The following is a 21,382-nucleotide window of genomic DNA, read 5'->3' on the forward strand; positions in this document are numbered from 1 at the left end:
TATGTGTCTGAGAATAAAGCTAGTCATGTGTTTAAATTGCTGTTTTATTTACTAGTCTAATTTACATAAAATAAATGAAAACTATTATAATATGTAGTGAAAAATGGCGTTGGGTTGATTTTTCACTAAGTTGCAAGAATGTAAGTAAATCAATAAGAGCACACTCCAAAAATGGCGCTTAAAATGCATTGCATCAGTTCAATAAAGGAGTAGAAGTTTATGCAGGTATGTTTGAAACCTGGTCCAATGTCCACAACGAACGACACCACAATTGGGGCGGAATCGCCCATTGTCCTTTTAATTTGAAGGGAACTATAGGATGAATGGAAAATAAAAATGAAACAAAATTGGTTCTCATAATAAATATTATTTCAACATTTCCGTTTAACCTAATATATTACAAGTCATGGCGACCGTAGCAACGAATCCTAGTTAAAATAATATTTATGGAGAGGCTTTATATATAAACGTATGAATTGCACTGAGACGCACTCATCCTCACCGGGAAACACATACGAGTCACATATACACCAGATATATGAGCAGTACAAGTCATAGTTAATATCTATTTTATCAACCGTTATTAAAATTAACGCCCTTACTCCACAACTTGATTTTACTAATACACGTAAATCCATGGAAAGTAAAACAAACATTGCAATGACGTTGTAAATCTAACAAATAATGTAATCTACTATATTAACACACAAAACTGTCAATTTAAATACAAAAAAATATCAATAATATAACATTAGTATAATTATAGTAAAATATTTCACTAAAAATAGCAACAGTTAAGTTCTACGTGCCGGCAGTAACTCAGTACCTTCGGAATGAATAAGCGACAGCCCAAATCACCAAGATATGGAGTAAGAATATGTTCTATAATACAAAATGATATGAAAACATCGGTCACAATAATATCAATAATTTAAAATACATCAATTCGCAAAAGGAATGACCGAACGCCTCAGAGATCTGACAGTGGACATATTGCGAGAAACGAAGAGTTGACGAGCAACGAGACATCTCGTAGAATAGACGGTTCCGTTTATCCAAAATAATACGAATTTCTTTGGTTAACAACTAGCCTATTTTAACCTAACACTAACGTCACGCGTGTTGTGTTGTTACGTACTACTCGTACTAGAAGTAAGGCGTCGAATTGACGATGCTAGCGTTAAACTAAGCTCTAGAACTAGAGGGAGATGTGTTGCGGGAACCGTGCGGGTGCTGCGGGGAGCTGCGGGCTGCAGGGAACTGCGGGCTTCGGGCTCAGATGGCGAGCGCCGCGGACCGCTTGTCTCGGTTCTTGTTGCGGGCGACCGTGCGGGCCTTGCATGCTGCCGTGTTCTGTAGATGCTGGAATATGAAAAGAACACTTATTAAAATTACATTACAATGACGCTTAAATAATTGAAAGGTCAGAGACTATACTTACTAATGTTATAAATGAGATTGATTTAGATTATTATATATTGGATTGGATGGATATAGGTGTTGAAAACAGCTCATACTTTATGTATTTTTGTCACCAAGTTTTTAGTTTTTGTGTTGTCAGGTGTGCAGTAGTAAAAATAAATATTTGTTGCAATATTGGCAGCGTGCCATCACAATTATGTCGTCATTTTATGTGACCTTGGCGGATTATTGCAGATCGGTTTATTGGTCTGTAGGTGAGTAGTTCAATGTTAGAATGTAAAGAGGTGAAATTATATTTAGCTGAATTTATAAAACTATTGACTATAAGTCTGACGTCTGATATTGTGTTGCTTCGGTTGGAATGAATGAAAGAAAAGATAAAATTTGTGCACTGGCTGATCTTTTTTGAGAATAGTTGTCGTGACCGAAAATGACGGTATTTCTTTTACGATGGCAAAAATTATCACATGACCTCCCTTCCCGATGTGGTTTTATTTAATTATTCCTTACAAAGTTACTTTGATATTACAGATTTTTACAGGGTTTGCAGCGGTGGGGGAATTGCACACTTTTATCGTCAAAAAATTCATCGTGTTTCCTTCGTAGGTCTTTTATGTACCAGGGCTTGCGGTAATTCTTTCGTAATCCCGCAGCCAAATGAAGGTATCAAAGAACAATCAGCGGTGTGGGGTAGTGTACATACCCGCTGCAGCTTGTTGGGCTTGCGCGCGGGCGCGGCGGCGGCGAGCGGCGCGGGCGACAGCGCCAGCGCCCCGCGCAGCCGCACGCAGCGCGGCGCCAGCGCCTGCAGCGCGCCGCCCAGCGCACCGGCAAGCGCGGCGTACGCGGCGCCGCCCGCCCACGACTCCCAGCGCGCTGTCTCGCTGCCTACACGCACCGACATCGCTGTTACCTCGCCCTCCTGGAACACATAAGTTTATAAAAATACTGATTTCCACTAGCCGTTGCACCGATTAACTGAAATAACTATTTCCCACACCCATATAAAAAGTAACCTTTATCCGCTTCTGGCAAAAATACACTCAATCATACTTAAAAAGCCTTCACACACTCAAAATTCGATTAAAAGTATCTCGAAAAAATTAAACAAAATGTTCTTATTTCAAATAAGCCTTTGCAGACTCTTATGAAAAGTCACATTATTTGCACATACTTTGTCTTCTATTATAGATTTTTTATGGTCTAAAATAAACTCACCTCGAAATACTTCAATATATCCCGGAAGGTAGCTCTCTGTATCTTGCGGTCCCTCTTGGCCCTGTACTTGTGCGAGTCGCGGGCGAGCTCGGTGAGGCGCGGCAGTAGCTCGTCCACCTCGGCCGAGAGCGGACTGTCCGCGTCGTCCTCGTCTGTGACCGTCTCGTACGCGATGGCGAGAGCCCCACCAGCGGCCATGCGGACCTGGGATAATGGAAAAATACAATTAATATACCGAAACGATTTTTTAAAAATGTATTTTTACATATTTGGAACATAAAAAATTACCACCGGTATGACGAGCAGGGTTGAAGCTACTAGTGCTTTGGGCCCTATACAAAAGCTACTCACAATACGCGCCTGCGTATACTACAGTCTGAATCTTTTATTTTAATTGTTTTCCAAGATTATATATTGCTTAAATTTACGATCTATAGAACAATAGTCAAAACACATTAACCACGTTTTTCTGATTGTTTACTTACTATGTCTAGATTTTAAGAAATAATGTTGTTTAATGGGAACTTTGATAAAAATGAATAAATGATTTGATTTGACTTTTAATTGTTAAGTTTGTAATTTTAGCCATCATCATCATCTCATACCAAGCCTTTTCCCAAATACGTTGGTGTCGGCTTCCAGTCTAATCGGATGCGGTTGAGCACCAGTTTTTTTTTACAAGGAGCGACTGCCTATCTGACTTCAATCCGGGTAGCCCGGGTTGCCCGGGTAACCCAATACCCCTTTAGTTTGCACTAGTCCACCAGTTCTCTCTCACCTCAAGCGACACAGCTTCCAGCAGCTCCCCGAGCTTGGCGAACGAGGGTGCTTGTGTGGTCAACAGCTGCAGTGCATGAGTGGGTGCCAGCAGCGGCAGCAGCAGCGCCCAGCCGTCCAGCGCCGCCGCGTGCCACAAGCCCTCCTCCACCGCTGCACCAGACACCTTCACGCTGCCGTCACCCTGGGAATAGAGACGTTGATAATAAATATTTTTTAATTTTTTTGGCCAAGAGCCTCCGAAGCTAAACTGAACGGATTAGAAAAAATATTTCGATGTTGCCAAACTACTACAGCAGTAGGTAATAATTCTGCCTGTATACGTTTAAAAATTTTCATCAGATCAATAAACAGCGACCCTATGCCTTATACAGCGCAGACAAATTATCGTATTTAGCCTGATTGAATATCATATTACTCACCTTGAGATAGCTACCGCTGAAGATGGTCTCGTACATGCGCATGACCTCCAAGATCTCGGAAAGGTCGTCCTCCATCAGGTAGCAGAACACCGCCAGAGATGAACAGCACTGGAAACAATAAACAACGCATAAACACACTGAAACCTTGTTGAAGAAAAAGTTGATTCTTTTCTAATCTCTAACTGACAATAACTGAAATCTGTAACTGCCAGATTTGCCAAATATTCTGCTTATAAGATCAATTCTTAGAGGAGACCTATATAATCTGACCCATTCATAGCTGAAGCGTTGTAGGACTCTTATAAGCTGTGCCAAAATGTACGTTTGAGAGATAATTGGATGGAGAAGCAGAAGTAGTCCAAGGAAAAGATCGATTGACTGCCTATAAGAGGACATGAATAAGAATGGAGTGCACAAGGCAGAAAAGTTAGTAATAATAATGTTATTTACCGCGTATTTACAGCATATACATAGCTAGTACGCAAGCGTGTGAAACTAGTCGCGAATAGATTGGAATTAACTTTTTATACAAAGTCTTCCGATGTATACAGCAGCAGTACGCAAATACTCGCATATATTTTGTAGTGGCCAAAGTAACTTGCTTTGTTCCATAATATACAGTGCTAGTCCGCATGGAAACTAATCGTGTATACACTGGAATTGGCGCGAAAAACTTTACGATTCCAATCTATTCGCGAGCAGTTGCATGCTGCCATTTTGATTAAAACACGACCTAGCATTTAATGTTAATTTAAATATTAATAATGCTCGTAAATTCAATTTCTTTTTGTATATTTTTTAAACAAGTTGATTTTTTATGGGAAATATAAGTGCAGCCACAAAATTATTTATTGAACACATAAGCTTCTAATTTTACAACATTATTTATATATTGTCATCTAATTTACTAACTCGGCCTCGTTTTTAGTATATTGCCATTTATAACCTTCAATTAAAAAACATTGTATTAAAAATTGAAGTTAGTGACGAAAACGAATCGCTGCAAAACCGACTCCACGTAGTCTTATCTGCCCTACCCCTAGAGTGCAATTCAAAACCGCGTAGGCGCGGAGGGGCGAGGCGGCCTGCGAGCTGAGCCGCAGGTAGTTTTAACGCTCGCCGCCGCGGCTGAGGCTGGCCGGCCGAGCCGGCCAGCAAGCCGAAGCTGCGGTGGTGAGCGTGAAAACCATCTGCGACGATAAGCTCGCATGGGACCGCCGGAGTCCCGCAGCACCGGAGCCGTGACAGAAGCGATGCTTGCTGCATGTTGCTTGCTTACATTTTAAACGTACTGAGTTAAAAAATTAGAAGCTAATCAAATATATTTTATGGTGTCATTTAATAGTATTTTAGAAATTTACTGTTAGAATGCATGCTACAAATTTAGATACTAAAAAAAATACAGCCGAATTGAGAACCTCCTCCTTTTTTTGAAGTCGGTTGAAAATAACCATCATGCCGAGTTGTATTTAGAGTGGTTTACTTAGAAGATACTAGTGGCTAAGATAGTATTATTTAGATGCTCGTTAATTGTGGCTGACATAGTAATTTAGAAGGCAACATACATTTTTTTCAAAGAAGCCTGATTAATTAGCACCCATTTTTAATTAACAAACGATTCAAAAGCCTTTTTTATTTAATGGTTTACCTAATATTAATTTTATATAGTTAAATTTGACCGTGTATAAATTGGAATGATGCATGTGCACGTCTAAGCTACGAATTATACTCGAGCAGTACGCAAAATTCGTGTATACTTTGAAATCACAAATTAAAAAACAGCATTACAAAATATCAGCGAGCAGTTTCCTATGGATGCGTTTTGGCTATGTACACTTTGTAAATACGCTTATTTACCTCAGTACGTGTATCGAGTGAGGCGGACTTGTCGATGGCGGTGGCGGCGAGCGCGGGACGCACCTCGCGGACGAACTCTTCCACGCCTTCCTCTCCGATCTGAGGATACGAACACATACGTAAAGGCAATGAACAAAAACTGAACTAAAGTTATTTTATGCATCTTTGGTAGATGAGGGTGGTTTAAGAATTTCACAGAGCAGTCCGGAGGTTGGACATCGGCTATGACAGTAAAGAGAGAGTATTAGAGAGTGCACCTGTGTCTGTTCAAATGCTTGTGCACTATAACATATCCTGAGCAGCTGGCTTAATCGCCTTAAATCTTCAAATTACCTGTAAAGCCAACAAAGGCGCGATGGCAGCGGCTGCCTTCCTCTCGCCATCCTTCCCGCGTCGCAAGGCCTTAGACACATGGTCGGCAAGCGTGGCCCTGTGAGATGACAGCAACCCGTCGAGAGCTCTCCTCTGTAAGGCCGCCCGAAGTGACACGAAGGCCCCGGCCCGGGCTGCGTTCGCTCGAGCGTTTAGGGACTCGATCAGTTCTAGAACTTTCTCTTCGAATTTCTCTTGGATTTCGTTTTCTGTTGGAGAAAAATATGATTTAAATAAGAATCTGCTTTATCTGTAACTAGCTGTTTCAAATAACTCATCTGGATAAAATAATAATCTTGATAAAATATAGCCCTGTGTCACCCGAGATAGTCGATAGACAGAATAGCTTTCCAATGTTGAAAGATTTTTCAAATGGTTATGTAGACTCAGAGCCTTCAAAGTCAAAGGCACACAGTAGGGGAAAGGGGGATAGCCCCGGCCAATTTTGTATTTTTGTTATTGTGATTAAATTATCAAGGGAAATACAACGAAAACTACGAAAAAATAATCAACACTATATTTATTCGTATTAGAATATTGAAAATTTGGACAAAAATAATATCCAATATGTTTTAAACCCACTTCAAATAGTGGTCAAATTTTGACATCTTTTAAAAGTGGCGGGTAGCTCCGGCCACCTCATTAATTAGTGGCCAAATCGATTTTTGGCGACACACACATCGTAGTTATAGTACAAATCCGATGGATTTATATCTACACATGCCTCGTGAGCCCAATCTAAATCCGATCTTGACCTGATCCTGCAGAGAAGTTCGTGGAACGTCATACTGATCTGCGGCAGCTCTCTCAGAACATTTTTTCTCAAGCACCGCTTGAATTGCTTTTTTTCATGTTTTCTTCACTCCAGTCTCCGCGATTCGTAGTTCTAGTTTAAAATTTCGGCATTGTGACACTGAAAAAAAATTAAAAAAAAAAATTAAGACATAAAATATGAACCTCAATATAGACTAACATATGGCCGGGGATACCCCCAAAACTAATGGCCGGGGTTGCCCGACATGACTTTCTTCGAAAAAAAAAATATTTAAAAAAAAGCAGCTAATTATACGTTGAAATAAACTTCAAAGTGCAAAATAGAATAGTATTCCATTATGTAAACAAAATCAAATAAATAATTACTTACCTTTATCCAATGAATAACGGTTTTCGAAACAATTGAAGTCACGCGGCCGTCGACGACGAAAAAGAAATTGACTCTATCACGCCCGAACGCAGCGGTCAATCGACTTCAACTGTTTGCATTTGACGAATTACTCTTAAACGCACATGGAGATCACACGAACTTTAAAGTCACGCCGCGCGAAATACTAATATTTACTGTGGCCGAGGCTACCCACCGGCCGGGGCTACCCCCCTTTCCCCTACAAACAAAAAGAATCCTATGATCAGCCGCTCGTTCAACATTAAAAAAATCAAGTAATTTATTTATGTTCTTTGCATGTTCATTTGAAAGGTATTCATAAATAAGCAGCATATTTTTTTATGTAGCAAATATTCCATAAAGGATAAAGTATGCATAAATAGTAACGCATAAGTCAAGAAATGCATTAAGTAATTAAAATTCCAATGTCAAGTGCTCATATAAGTATTTTTACTCATACACAGTAGCTTATAATATCGTGTCTTTGTCTAAAAACAAGACTACTATCTTGTGTACGGATGTGACACTCAATTAACTGTGCTAATGAGACAGAAGCGCCTGTTTAGCGACATCATACTATAATTACTCAGAGGTGAACTTGTAATAACTATAAGGGTGGTATTACACTTATCAAAATCTTGAATACATCATTTAAATAAACTTTTATAAAAAAAAAAATTGGGACCATATCGAAATTGTCTAAGATAATTGCTAGCTGAAATTTTCGGTTAATTTTCTCCATTAATCAAATCTCCATGTTGCGCGTACATTTAATGTTGTCTAGTGATCAAATGCACATTTTACTAAGATATTCATTTGATGTAAGTACATATGTTACCAGCTTTACTCATAATTTATACATGCTACCGTATCGATCTTGTAAGGCCAAGTCAGCCGACAGCTGATGTTTCATTATGTAACAATCAGTGTCATGTATTACATTATAAATGATAGGATGTAATTCATCTTACTATGTCGTATATTACAGTAGCCAATGCACCTTTACTTAGAAATAAGATAAATCTTACTTTATATTGTAAACATGCAAGTTTGTATGTATGGTCCACCTTCACGCTAAACCTACAGGATGGATTTTGATCGAACTTGGCAGTGATATTGCGGCTAAAACCACGGTCAGAAACTTGTTTTTTGGCTAGGAACTAATTACTTATCGGTAAAATATAATATACAGGATGAAACAGCCTAAAAATAATTCTAAATAAGGAAATATAAGCCTCATTGTAAATAAATAAATATTATGCTTATGTTGTGTATATCGATTTGTATGTCACTACAAACTACTAAGTCTAATATTATCAGCTAAACAAAGAAAAGACTTGATAACGTGACCCCGGGAGATACCATATTACGCCACCCATATAAAACAAAAAAAGGACCCAGTATCTACTCATGATAGCTATAAAAACGTAACCGCACATTACGACAGAGTTGTTTAAACTCATAAAAATGGTACAAAATATTCCACAGGCAATTTTATACGCTAAATCATTATTCAGCATAGGAACTGGCGATTCAAGGTGAGTCTACCGGGCTTCGAAACCAGACTTTATCATAGCGTTGATAACCTTGAACGCCCAATCTTGAAACTTGCAAAGATCAATTTTGCACGTGAGTTCATAATTAACATTTATTTGTTTATGTAAACTATTTATGTTATGCCTAATGTGCTGATTACATAAGTGTTAGTAAAATACCATTTTTTCAAAGATTTTTGGCACAGTCAGGTAACAAAAATAGACCAAAATCGTGGCTGGTTTCGTAGTCTCAGACTCGTGTAAACATATTTGACTTTTTACAGAAACAGTTAATTCATTTTATGTTCTGAAATATCGCATTCCAAACGTGCTGCATTGATACGGCTTAATTAACTGCTAGTCACGTGTTCGGTTAAATATATATTTTGAATATACATGCCGCTTTAGATTTAAGATAAAAGTCAAGGATGTTATAAACTTATCGTAACTTTATAAATTAATTTTGATGGGACCAATCGGACGAGGGTACCTAAAAGACCAGAGGTACCAATCCAACGGTTTTAAAAAGTCATCGAACTGAATTTTACAAAAAAAATGCATCAATTAATTATGATTAAGCTCGTTAAATACCCTAAAGAGTGCAATACACCTGACTTATCACTTAACCTCAGCTTGACGTCAATTAAACAGAATTAGGCGAAAGATTAGCCTTAGAATTAGAATTGAGCTAGACCAGCGTCACTCGCCGCGATAAGAGGCCGTATAATGCAACAAGTGCAAGGAAATGTGTTGCATATATTATTGCCAGCAAGTGCACGTGCAACGATTGCAATTCTGCAGACTCATTTCGCTAGCAAATATTACAACTTGCCAAAATTCCACGTGGAAGTTTGATAAAGTATCGATATGTGGATTATAGCCTTTGTAAGCATATTCATTAATTAAAAATATTTCGGGGCAATTATTACTATTATTTCCGTTATAAAATATTAATTGTCTACTTAGCAACAGTTAAGAAGTACTATACAAATAAATACGACAGTATGTTAAGGCCAATCGCGATGCAAACCTAGCGAAGCGCAGTGCGGTTTTCATCGCCAAACTAAAATCAGCATTGTTGACGATAAAATAGAGTTTAAAATGCATAAAGTCAACCTCGTGTCTGTCCGGTTTGATAGCATTGCGGGTTGCGGTTAGTTACCACTTTTATTACGCGAATAACTAAAACTATTTGTTTTATCGACAAAGAAAAACACGGCATATTTTTCGAGAAATATGATTGAGGAACAAACCACCAAATACACAAACTTTCCCATTTAGAATATCAGATTGACGTAAAGTATTAAAAGTACATCTACGTATGCATATACGTCAGTGCAATGAAGCTCGAAGCGTATCAAAGGACCGCGTGGATCATTAATCTATTGCGTAGAATTTTCTCCGCGTTCTGACGTCACGGAGGACTACGCTGTCCGTATTACGTCAGAACAATGGCTTTATGAGGTTTTATATATTCGCAAGGACACTATTATCAGAGATGTAGTATATGATGGTGCTTATTTATATGCACAATCTTGAAAAGATGACCTCAGAAATCTAAAGGAGGAAAAATCGGTGCTTTTGGGCGACTTCGAGAGCTTTCTAGAAGGAACTTACTGGATGGTCTAACAAGATATGTTTCAAAGCCGTGACGTAAATGCAAACGTAATGTTCAAGATAACGCTGACTTGCATGGATTAGATACGATATCTTTGTTCTTTGGACATTTTGTAAAATAATTGCAAGTTAGTGACACAATCTGATTCACTAAATATGTATTACAATGGAAATGCATCACTACTGGGACATTGTGTGGTGACGAACAGCTTAACTATTCTAGGACACGACCCAGAGACGAATGATGGACTAGTATCCATCATAGCTACGCAACTCAGAAGTCCATTAGAAAACTATGACACTACTTCTATTAGAAAAATAATGTCCGCGATCATAAAAGTTCCATCAATAAGTCATTAGCATACCTGTGTTTAGGAAACGTACGCGATCAGTCGTCATAACATAACAAACACGAGCACAGACACGCTTTGTCCTTCCTAGGTCAACGACATAGCCTTCACATTACAATTTGTGCAAATTCGCACTTTCAAAAAAAACTTGACGCGCAGAATTTATTGTGTTGGACTAAACCGGCTCAAATTAGAAGTTCAATAATAAATATGAACTGTATTCCGCATTTTCGCTAGTATTAACCTGTTGGGTACAGGATAGGATCGTAAGGAAATAAAACTCTTTCCATCTTTCAAAATATTTCTGGCCTTTGGTCATGATCCTGTCAATGACATACAGTATTTTAAAACAAGATAGTAGATATAAACGCGTGCAAAGCTCTATAAAACCCAAGCACGTGATTCTACTAGGAAACATGTGCCAAAGTATATTTGTGCTATTTATTTGACACTGTTTACATCAGCGGGACTCAGCGCTGTTCCGGCAAGCTCTCTTGAGTGGCCTGCCAAGTAGTGCCAAGCTTTTATGTAACACTTGGCCGCTCGGGAGACTGGTATCGATTGGACTATACCAACCTACTTAAGTTGGCGGATGATTACATCTTTAAAGAGGAATATTTCATCTTTTGGGCAATTTCAGGATACCACGTCATATGAGTACGGAGACTTGACATTTCGCCAATATATGAAAATCTCAGCACGTTCATGTAAGTTTTAGTCATGTTTATGCTGTTGATTTTCATACGTTCTGGAGTGGTGTCCCTTGAGCAGAACGAAAGATCCGTTGCCCCTCAACGGATCTATAAATGTTTTGTGGTGGTGGGCTAATTATTTTTCGCGATCCACTTCGGGACACTTTTTCTCCCTTTCGTCACTCCTATTTGACAATTTGAGCCCTTGTGCTTCTAAGTTTCGTATTTTTATCATCTCATTTCTGGGAAAAGCTTTTTCTCTCAGAGAAGACATGATCTTGAGCACCACGCTTTCTTCAAGTGTTTCAGAGATTCTGGACTTTTGCAAGTCCAGGTTTTCTCACGCTTAAGAAAGGCACTCATGGACCTTCGAGCCACCATGACAAAGTCTTAATTCCATGGCGTGAACCACTATGAAATCAAGTTTTCTGGGAAAAAATGGTAATATTATTGGTGCAGTAAGATATTTTGGAGCGCATAAGTGAGAATTAAGCGGTATAGTGCTTTTAAGTAAGTGCATTGTATTAGCTTAGGGCTTAAGATTAGAAAGCATTGTGCGAACAGACAGTTTTAAGGCATCTTTATGCATTGGGACTCATCTCAATGTATACGGTGTTGCCCTATAAGCCTCTTTGGCAAGATATTTACTTTTATCTGTTTCTTCTGGTACGTTTTCTTCTTCGAAATTGTTAGCTGGCTGCTTGTAAACAACATCTTCCTCTATCTTGATAAAGCGAGGTCCACCCCATTGAGTTTCTCCTTGTTTCCCTGCAGAACATATTTATTGTTTTTCTCTTATGGCAATTTTTAAGGACGAATACGGAACATTTAGTTTTATACCAGTATAATAATAAAATATCGATATGAGATGTAATGTTTAATACGGAAATATTGTAGATTTGTTTATCAAAGTTGATATTTTTTGTTTAGAGTAAATACAGTTCGTTCAGAAAATACAAAAGTTGTTGATTACAGTGTATACTAAAGTGAAGAGTGTATTGTGATATTGTTATATCGATATTTTGTTAATGTACTGGCAATTTGCGTTACTCATTACATTTGATCGCCTGTCGCTGATGTCCTATATCTACAGACTCTGTCCTGGTCAGTCGATTTTCTCCATTCTTCCTGCCCCATTGTAGCCTGCCATTCCTGCCTGTAGAACATATCAAATGTTGTCAGTTCGAGATGACAGGAACTCGTAGCTAAGTAGCAGCCTCATAGTCAACCGATCAAAAGTTTAAGCATTGCTTAGTAGTGATCGGTTAGTGGGCTGTCTACTGCCGTATTGAGTCCCTCGGTGCCTTGGTGACCATAATGATCAGATAGTCATTTGTGGTTTGACAGTCCTTGCCTGCCATTAGCCAGATTTGATAACCAAGGCTGTTTACCAGTAGCTGGACTCGAGGTCAGATAAGTAGCCGTACGTAACATCATCAGCCTAGATGTTCTTTAGTAAGAACAGCTTCTGCAGCTGATGAAACATGATGTAGTTTGAGGAAGATATTTTCTAGCAGCCAGCCAGCTATTTCGATCCTTACAAAAGCACCATGAGATCCATATAGCACATTGAGATGAGTCTGACACCATAAATGGGAATTTGGGTCCGTTTTAAGGTAACCAATTTTGATGAAAGGTATTTTCATAAGATGAAATCTAGACCAGTTAAGAGCTGTTTTTTATTTAGCCGTATTAATCAAGAAGGTAGGTACATAAATGATTCTAGACCTAAAAATTATCCAGCTAGTCCATGAGGCGGTATTTACGAAAAGCCGTACTAGCAAACATTGCATGTCTTGAACTTGTCAGGAGTAACAAAACGGTTTCAATTACATACAATTATGTTTTTTGTGGAATTTCGAATAGTTAAATAATGTATTCACGTGACTGCCGACATTCGTGTTGTTATTGCTATATTTTTTCTATCGCATGTGTTTATTGATTACTTGGTTGAATTATTTCATGCAATTTAATCTGCTAGTTACTCTGCATAGTTAACATTTTGAAGAAAAAATACCAGTTAGTAGTCTTCCAACATTATCTTCCGCTTCGGAACTAGTAAATACAACTCAAAAATTAGAAATAACATCGCTCTTACCTTTTCTCCTCCACCATTACCTATTTAGAACACAAACTCGCTAAAAATACACGATGAATAAACTTAGCAGGATTCTTCAGCGTCCAGATTTATAACAAAACAGCGGCAATTTACGTAACATCAGTTAAAATGGTGTTAAAGCAAAAATTTAACAAAGATTTTTGATGTAGGTGAAGTATATAAATAACACGATACTTTGATCTGTGCCCAGTTATTGGCTAGATTCACACAATGCATAGATATATAACCCTTAAAGCTTTTGGAGGAAGAGGCTTGCTGTTTGGTTCGCGAACTCTCCATATGCTAAAAATAGCCTAAGTAAAACAATGTCGGTTCGCTTCAAAGTAAATACATGATCCACTTCTATTGAATACGCAGTCTAGATCACCGATGCGATTTTATAAGATGATTGCTTGCATTGTTAACTGTTTGTTAGCTAAATAATATAATATACTCTTCAGGAATATTACAATTGACCCAACAGCCTTGAGTGATACTCTTCTAGAAAATTGTACATCAACGTATACTAGTATAAGTGGTCTGAGGATCAAGATTGTTCGAAGGACCTATTACACTTGGAAATAGCCATTGCTGTTACACGTGTCATTCTTTTGTTTTATACAGAGGTTTGTTAAAGTTCTGCATAGGTAAGTTTCTGTAAATGTACAGCTTTCGACATCAATTTTTATGGCTCATTAATTGCACGGCTTTCAAAAAGAGTATTATTGCTAAAATCCTATCATCAATGGAGCTTAAAGTTTATTACGGTATTTTTGGCGTGCATGACAAAAGCTTTTTCATATCAGTGATCGTACTTTTACGCCAAAGTGTGGGCTTTTGATAATATGATAACCGATTAACGCTTGTTTACTTTGAGTTCAAGGCAATTTGCCGCACCATAATAGAATTTACAAACTATGGAAAACAGACTGTTCTACCACCGTGAATAAAGCCCTTTTTGTTTGGATGTACTTATGAAATACTGCTGCAAACCTGTGAGAAATAAAGCCACTTTCTACTCAGCACAAATGGCTTGCACGTGGTGTTTTTGCTCTAAATGTACTGTGACTTGCATAATACAGAAAGTGGCTCTATGCTCCACTTTGTCTTCATAAATACCTGCGTCATCGTTGATGCTCTTGAGGTCTGATTGGCCTGACGTCTCGGAACAGTTGTCTATGGTCATATCTATGCCGGCATCCTCGTCCGACGAATACGCCTGCTCTGTTCTTCTGTGCTCTGGAAACGTCAATTATTTCATTAGTTTTAATATCATTGAAAGATGGTTTCATGTCAAATAAGCTGTCTCCTATCCAGATTAGATTGAAAACTATAGTGGAACATTAAAATAGAATAACTTTCTATTTATTAGGTCAAGAAGACCCACACAACAATAAATTTCCTACCCTAAAACATTCCTAACTGTCGAAACGAGAACAATATGTGTCAAAAAGGCTTATTGTCCATTTAAATAGGCGTTGGGGTAGCGTAGGCGTAACTACACCCACCCCCGAGCGTTCAGCTATGACGTCACATGGCTGTTTCAAGGTTGCCGCTGTTTTTTGTGACGTCACAAGTATATGCACGTGGTATTATGAATTTGTCCTCTTTTCTCATGTTTTGTACGAAGACAGATAGACTCAACAGGGTTAAGTGCAGCTTGGATGATGCGTAGGGGTAGTATTTATTTGTTTGTTCTGAAATTTTGTTATTGTTGCGCTCATGGCAAAATTGTTTTGTTGTCCCAGCCGGCATTTATAAGGTTGCTCGCTTTTGGGGTGTTTTACCTGCTCGTTTAATTAGTTACGCTTTCGCTGTTACCTAAACGATGGTGAGACGAAATTGTTAAAAATAAAGCTTGAATGATGTTCGACGTTTATACGGGTCCATGGAGTCCAAGTCGAATGATTTAGGGCCCAAGTACACCAGAAACTCATCTGCATTTCTTAAAACAACTGCTTCCTTTGAAAATTGATTGTGAAAATTCATAGTAAACGCAAGATAGTTAACACAACTGACGTTTATTTTGTCAGTGGACTTGGGCTTAAATCGAATATGCAATAAAACTTGTACTAAAAGGCGACCCAAATAAAAACTCCATTAAAAGCCGCTTGTACAAGTATTGATAACAATCGCGTGTATTAGATTGGTTTGAAGTTTACCGCATTACAAGGTTCAGTCGCGACGCCTCGATTGCGTACTTGGGTTTTTATTCGTGCAGAAATAAGGTGTTTCAAGGACATATTTACTTTTTCAGCAGTCCTTGAGAAGAAAAAGGTCATAAAATATACAACCTGCATAGACCATTAATTACTCTTTCGATGTACGAAAGTTGAAATTGGCTTTGAACATGTTTCAAAAACGAAATCATAGCTACACTTCCCCGTTCGCAGTGCATAATGAGATAATCACAAGGAAAATGCCAGTCAAACCAGTTTTGTATGCTTACAAAATAATCTACACTCTGTCATTTATGCATCTTTTTATTCTCAGAGATTTATAGCCTCCTTGGTTGGTGCTGACCTCCAAAAAGTTTTTGTTTTGCGACTGCAGCATAACATACAATGTGAAAGTGTATTTTTTTTATTTGTGTACGTTGGTACTTTGGGATATAACTAAGCATAGCCAACAAATTCTACACATAATATTTAACATTCTGAGCAGCTATAGACAAGTGTGTTAGTAGGGCAACATTCACATTTCATTAGTTATGTAATATTCAACCTTATGTTCAAATAGAAGGTGATATGAATGAAATGCAAATAGATTTTTGGTATCTACTAAATATTTTGATTGAACTTGTTATGTTAGTCAATGTACCCAATTTGCATTTTGAGAACCAGTTTGGTCAGTATAAGCTTAAAAAAAGCATTTAAAATGTTTTTTGAGACACAATTTTTTTGACTTCGCAGTGTTTTAGTACTGAAGAGAAACTAAAAATACAAGATTTTTTATTATAATTGTTTTCATATGTTGTGTAGAGTATTTTGCATCATAAAGATGCATATTTGTGAGCATACATGCTATTGCAATAAAGCTATTATTTAACGATTTTATATTGTGTGATAATTTAATTTTTTAGTAATGAATAAAGCTAATTACTTATAAACTCTTTGATTAATGTCATAACAATAACGGTGTGATTAACTTTTATTTGCTAATCCATTGTATAGAAAGTATAGAATTTAATTCTGTATTAGTTTTATTATTCAATCATTAAAGTAAAGTTACATAAAATGAATAAATTTTCATTGTTTTCAGGCTAATTGCTGTGACGTAACAGATTGTTGGTGACATTGAAAACAATCACATGAGGCCAAACTGTTTACATAATTTTAGACGATAACAAAGATAAAATATTGGAAGTTTGCTAATGAGAGTTTTTCCTCATTAGATAATTAGTTTACTATTTATTGGCAGAATAGTGAGTCTTGCCATCGCATTGTAAAATATTATAAGGTTGTTTATTACACAATTGCATGAAATTGTTCCTATCACTATGTATATTGTTCAATGCACTTATGGTGGACTGTTTTACATTGAAAGACAGCTCTTTTAAGAATAATGATCAGTTAGGGAGAAAACTGTAGCTATTTCCAACACTAACAAAGTATCAATGCTTGTTATAAAAACTAGACTATAGTTTACTTATGAAGTCCATTGATGAGACAGCCCATTGTACGTTCAATGACAAGTCATCAGTATTGTGTGCATAATTGCAACAATCTCACCCCATTCATCACTATCTAATGACCAAGCACAACAAACAAATGTTTACCACACTAGGAAGTAGAATAAGTACATACATTGTTATGTAAAATTACATAATGTAATCTAAATGCTGATTACAAGGCCAGCCAGATAAACAGTCCAAATGTCAGGCCAACTCACGTTTGTGTTGTTAGACAAAGCATGACCACTCAGACATGTGGGAACTGCAACGTTATGAAACGTGAAAGTAAAGGTTGCGCCGAGACACGGCTCGGAGCTTGCGAAACCCTACTGTAACTGGTCTAACACCAAGTTTAGCCAAACATATGGTGGTGCGCAGCCCTCAGGTTGTTGGCATTCAGAATAACGACCGTGAACAAATATTCGTAAACGTCACACGTCCCGCGGAAAGTCCGCCGCCACAAGGTCGCCGCGTGATCTCATTCTTGGCGGAATCCGAGCTCCACGCACCACATAACCAAACTAATTACACTTTCCACATAATATTTACAAAAACTCACCGTATTTTCCTTTTTTCTTTCCTTTAGGCATTTTGGATGATGTTTTTTCCAAACGAATCTTACTTACAATATACGCTATTTTATATATTCACTATTTATTTAAACTAAATATGTCACTTATCAAGACGGAGAAAAGTTCAATATATCAGTTCTTGTGGAACGATTTGGGCACCGAATGTAACATAAAACTAAAATTTCAGAAAAACTTTTTAACATGTTTAACCGTGTAACATGCACACTTGACTTCGCTTTGCGCAATGCGCTGTCACTTTTTGTACTTGGAGGGGGCTACGAATTACGCCATCTTTAAAAAAAGTGTTGCCATTACATAGAAAAACTTTACCCTGGCCATAAAATTTAACACGACCTTTTTGCTAGAATATTAAAAATAAGGAGAACAATTTTAATAGATTCTTTAAGAAATATTAACGAATAAATGTTTTTTGAAATATAAAATGCTGAACGATTGCTAAATTTAGTTATAATTACTCGAAACAATTTTTCTATTTACCACTAAATACTAGTTATTTATTGGTAGTGGCGACATTTGAGTGCCCCCGCGTCATTTCAAAGAAGCATTGAATGAAAACACAGAATGCGTCAGAATTATCATTGTGAAAATGTTGTGAAACTTATTGTAAGATGTATTTCTTATGTTGTGTAAATTGTAGTCAACAAAAATATATTGCACAACAAAATAATCAAAAATGAAAATATTAATTACACAATTAGGCAATGAAATCATCGTCTCTTATGAATAATAGTAACTTTACCATATCTTTTAGTTTTGAAAATATTTTCTTTTTCTAAAGTAATCATAAGGGGCAATAGCCACGGGCTAAAAATGGGCAACACCCGTATAATATCTCTAGAGTGCTTTTTGATTTCCAGGAGTTTTAGACCTTTACCTCAGGTTTCCTAATTAGTTAGGTACTTCGCCTCTACCTATTAGTTTACCTGGTCTTTACCTGTTTAATGGGGACAACGTTACCTTATTAATCAGGGAAACAATTTTTGGAATCAGTCAAATATACTTAGGTACTCACATATTTCTTATGCACCCGTTTTAATAACGAGTGTGCGCATTTGAAAAAAAATTACCTTAGTAATATGTATGATGTATGATTTATTTGTAGAGATTTATTAACTAAAATTTAAGATGCCATGTGGGGCTCCTGGCTAACTAAGTAATAGGTAGATTGGGTAGTGTAGATCTAGTGCATACGGTAAGGCTGGATGACTGGAAGCCAACGCCAACGTACCCAGTAAGGTAAAAGCTAGGCGTACGGTTGATATGATAGGAATTTTCTTATAAGTTAGTATTTTGAACTGCCTTGACTGGCAAAGAAGTAGCTTCATTTAGAAGATGTTACATCTTGAAGTAACTAAGTACCAGGTATCATAATATATATAGAACAATGTCTGATCTCTAAAAGTAAGTGAGTTAGTAGCAGCTATCATTGTCGGGTTGTCCGCGTAAATGAGTTGTTGAGGCCAGTTACAGGCAGTCGCTCCGTGTAAAACAGTGGATCTGGACTGGAAGCCGTCCCTTACATTGTTTGGAAAAGGCTATGCTGATGAAGAAAAGATCTAATTAAACTTTCGCCTATAGCTCACAGTTTCACACGTGACTAAAAAAAAATACCGAGTTTTGAAAATATGGTGGGTATGGGTACTACTACTTAATGTGCTAAGTTCAGGCCCCCTGAGAAATAAAAATAGTGTAGGCAGCATGACCCCTGTCTTTATGGCAAAGCCCAGTCAAGGACTATCATGAAAGCATAACTAAACTAAAAGTGAACAACTACGATCAAAATATATATTTTTGACGTTCATAAGAGTTTGTAAAGGCCTAAATGAAATAAAATGATTTGACTTTGACTTTTAGTATTTTTATTTTATTTTTTATCCTGTAATGTCCCAGCGCTAGGCAAAGGTCTCCCTCCTAGTCTTCCATGTATCTCCATCGGTCGTTTTATGTAGCTAGTCCGCGAGGAAGCTGTCCAGGTCTTGTATCCAGCTTTTCCTAGTAAACAGTAACTTATAGGTCTTCTACTATCTAGAACTAATAACTGGACTCTAATTTCTACAAAGAAAAAGTAAAAACCTAAGTATAATTATGACAAACTTAATTGAATGCAGAATTTATTTTATGGGAAAGAAGTCTGATCTGCCTTAATGCCTATGCTGTGTCAGAGTCGTTTTCGCACTTGTATGTAATGTAGATAAACTCGACTTTAGACAACTTATGCGTCCCAGAGAAGGCGATTGTTCGTGAGAGAAGTATATAGCTTTTGCTATGTATATGCTGTTTATTAAACAAACTGATAAAGCTGCCTGGTTCATGCTAACTTTTACTAGTAAGTGTGTTTCGAAAAATGAGCGGGTTAATCATCATAATATATTATGAATCAATTGTTAAGAGTAGACAAGTAAGTAATTATTTTTATAAAATTTCTGAGTTGGAGCCTGCGATATTTCCATTTAAACAATAAAAAAAAACGACATTAAATAACAATATTTTATCTATTTATTATAAAACCCATGCACATGGAAAATAATAGGTAATCAATCAATATTTGCACTGGAATAAACTTATAAATAAAGAGGAACATAGTCGTCAACGTTACAGATAAATATGCATAATAATATCTAACAAACATAAAAATATGCTGAGCAAACCCAAGCGGCCTGTGATTACGTTAGAAGCACTTTCGACTTTCGGAGGCTCCCTGCGCATCTGTTCAACTTCGTTCCAGAGAGCATTCGTTTCCCTCGAGCTGTAGATCGTCCCATACCGAAACTCTGCACACTGGATTGTCACCCTCGGAGGAATACCAATAAACAGATGACGACCGCTTTCCAGCTTAAAATGCGGCGAACCCCTCAACTTGTCCATTTCATAACCATTCACGTACCAACGGAGTTCAGAATCGGGACCTCCTTTGCAGTACGCTTGTATCATTTCTCCTTCTTTATATTCTTTGGCTAAACCTTCGATCAGTGGCTTCCGGTGCTCATGGCCGGTAACATCCATGTATGCAGTTCTGGTCGCGAACTTGTACGGAGGCACGTCTCGTTCTATGTCACACCTGTAGACACCGGTAGCGTCCTCAGTCAGCGCTCCTAGCTTCAGCTGGCAGGCAACAGGACCACACATCAACATCTCCACTGTCCCCACGCCGAGGATGGGGAAGGAGCGAGTGCTGGGGGCTGCTCCGGGACGATATCTGAAGAACTCGTGGGCACCTTTGAACCAGCTGAGGATGGTGAAGTTGCCATCGTATCGGCATTCGAGTACGACTTCCATTGTCCCGGGGCTTACAATGGGGGGCACGTCGAGGTAGGTGATGTTGAAGTTCCTTGCGTGGGCGTGCGCACACGCCGCCAGGAGGAGCGCTAACACCAGCATGGTGCCGGGACGCGCGCGCAACTCGCACTGCGCCCTAACCTAACCCAGCGTCGCTAACGCTCTCTTAATTAAACAGTTTATTAAACTCCGACACTTAACCGTTGGACAGATAAAAGGATCCCTCATTGACAATAGTATTTTTTTCACCAATTTTAATTGATAGACAAATTGGTTTTGTTGGGGTGGCGGAATTAACGCCCTAGGTGATTATTTAAG

At 37.8% G+C, this 21,382-nt stretch overlaps 2 protein-coding genes and 1 long non-coding RNA gene across 4 annotated transcripts; all 3 read right to left on the reverse strand.

Moving 5' to 3' along the window:
• Window positions 1–351: 351 nt before the first annotated feature.
• On the reverse strand, window positions 352–18,042 carry LOC110374552 (interferon-related developmental regulator 2). Of its 2 annotated transcripts, XM_049847198.2 has the most exons (11): window positions 17,755–18,042; window positions 14,642–14,761; window positions 12,482–12,580; window positions 12,073–12,192; window positions 6,030–6,277; window positions 5,697–5,795; window positions 3,840–3,947; window positions 3,419–3,601; window positions 2,641–2,844; window positions 2,126–2,344; window positions 352–1,362 (listed from the first exon to the last, which is right to left on the reverse strand). In XM_049847198.2, exons 1-11 carry the CDS (start codon window positions 17,783–17,785, stop codon window positions 1,276–1,278), a joined length of 1,518 nt encoding a protein of 505 aa, XP_049703155.2. In that variant the 5' UTR covers window positions 17,786–18,042; the 3' UTR covers window positions 352–1,275. The 2 variants fall into 2 exon arrangements, with proteins under 2 accessions (XP_049703155.2, XP_049703156.2); XM_049847199.2 differs by lacking the exons at window positions 12,073–12,192; window positions 12,482–12,580 and having other exon boundaries at window positions 17,755–18,040.
• LOC135116862 (uncharacterized) lies at window positions 6,571–7,446 on the reverse strand. The gene is made up of 2 exons (XR_010276431.1): window positions 7,213–7,446; window positions 6,571–6,981 (listed from the first exon to the last, which is right to left on the reverse strand). It is a non-coding gene; the product is annotated as an uncharacterized LOC135116862 (long non-coding RNA).
• A 2,224-nt stretch (window positions 18,043–20,266) lies between the features above and the next one.
• LOC110374565 (uncharacterized) lies at window positions 20,267–21,221 on the reverse strand. Its single transcript, XM_021332318.3, has one exon. The coding sequence runs from the start codon at window positions 21,164–21,166 to the stop codon at window positions 20,381–20,383; it is 786 nt and encodes a 261-aa protein (XP_021187993.3). The 5' UTR covers window positions 21,167–21,221; the 3' UTR covers window positions 20,267–20,380.
• Window positions 21,222–21,382: the final 161 nt, after the last annotated feature.

The sequence above is a fragment of the Helicoverpa armigera genome, chromosome 4, assembly GCF_030705265.1.
Source record: "Helicoverpa armigera isolate CAAS_96S chromosome 4, ASM3070526v1, whole genome shotgun sequence".
In the NCBI taxonomy this organism is placed as follows: domain Eukaryota; kingdom Metazoa; phylum Arthropoda; class Insecta; order Lepidoptera; family Noctuidae; genus Helicoverpa; species Helicoverpa armigera.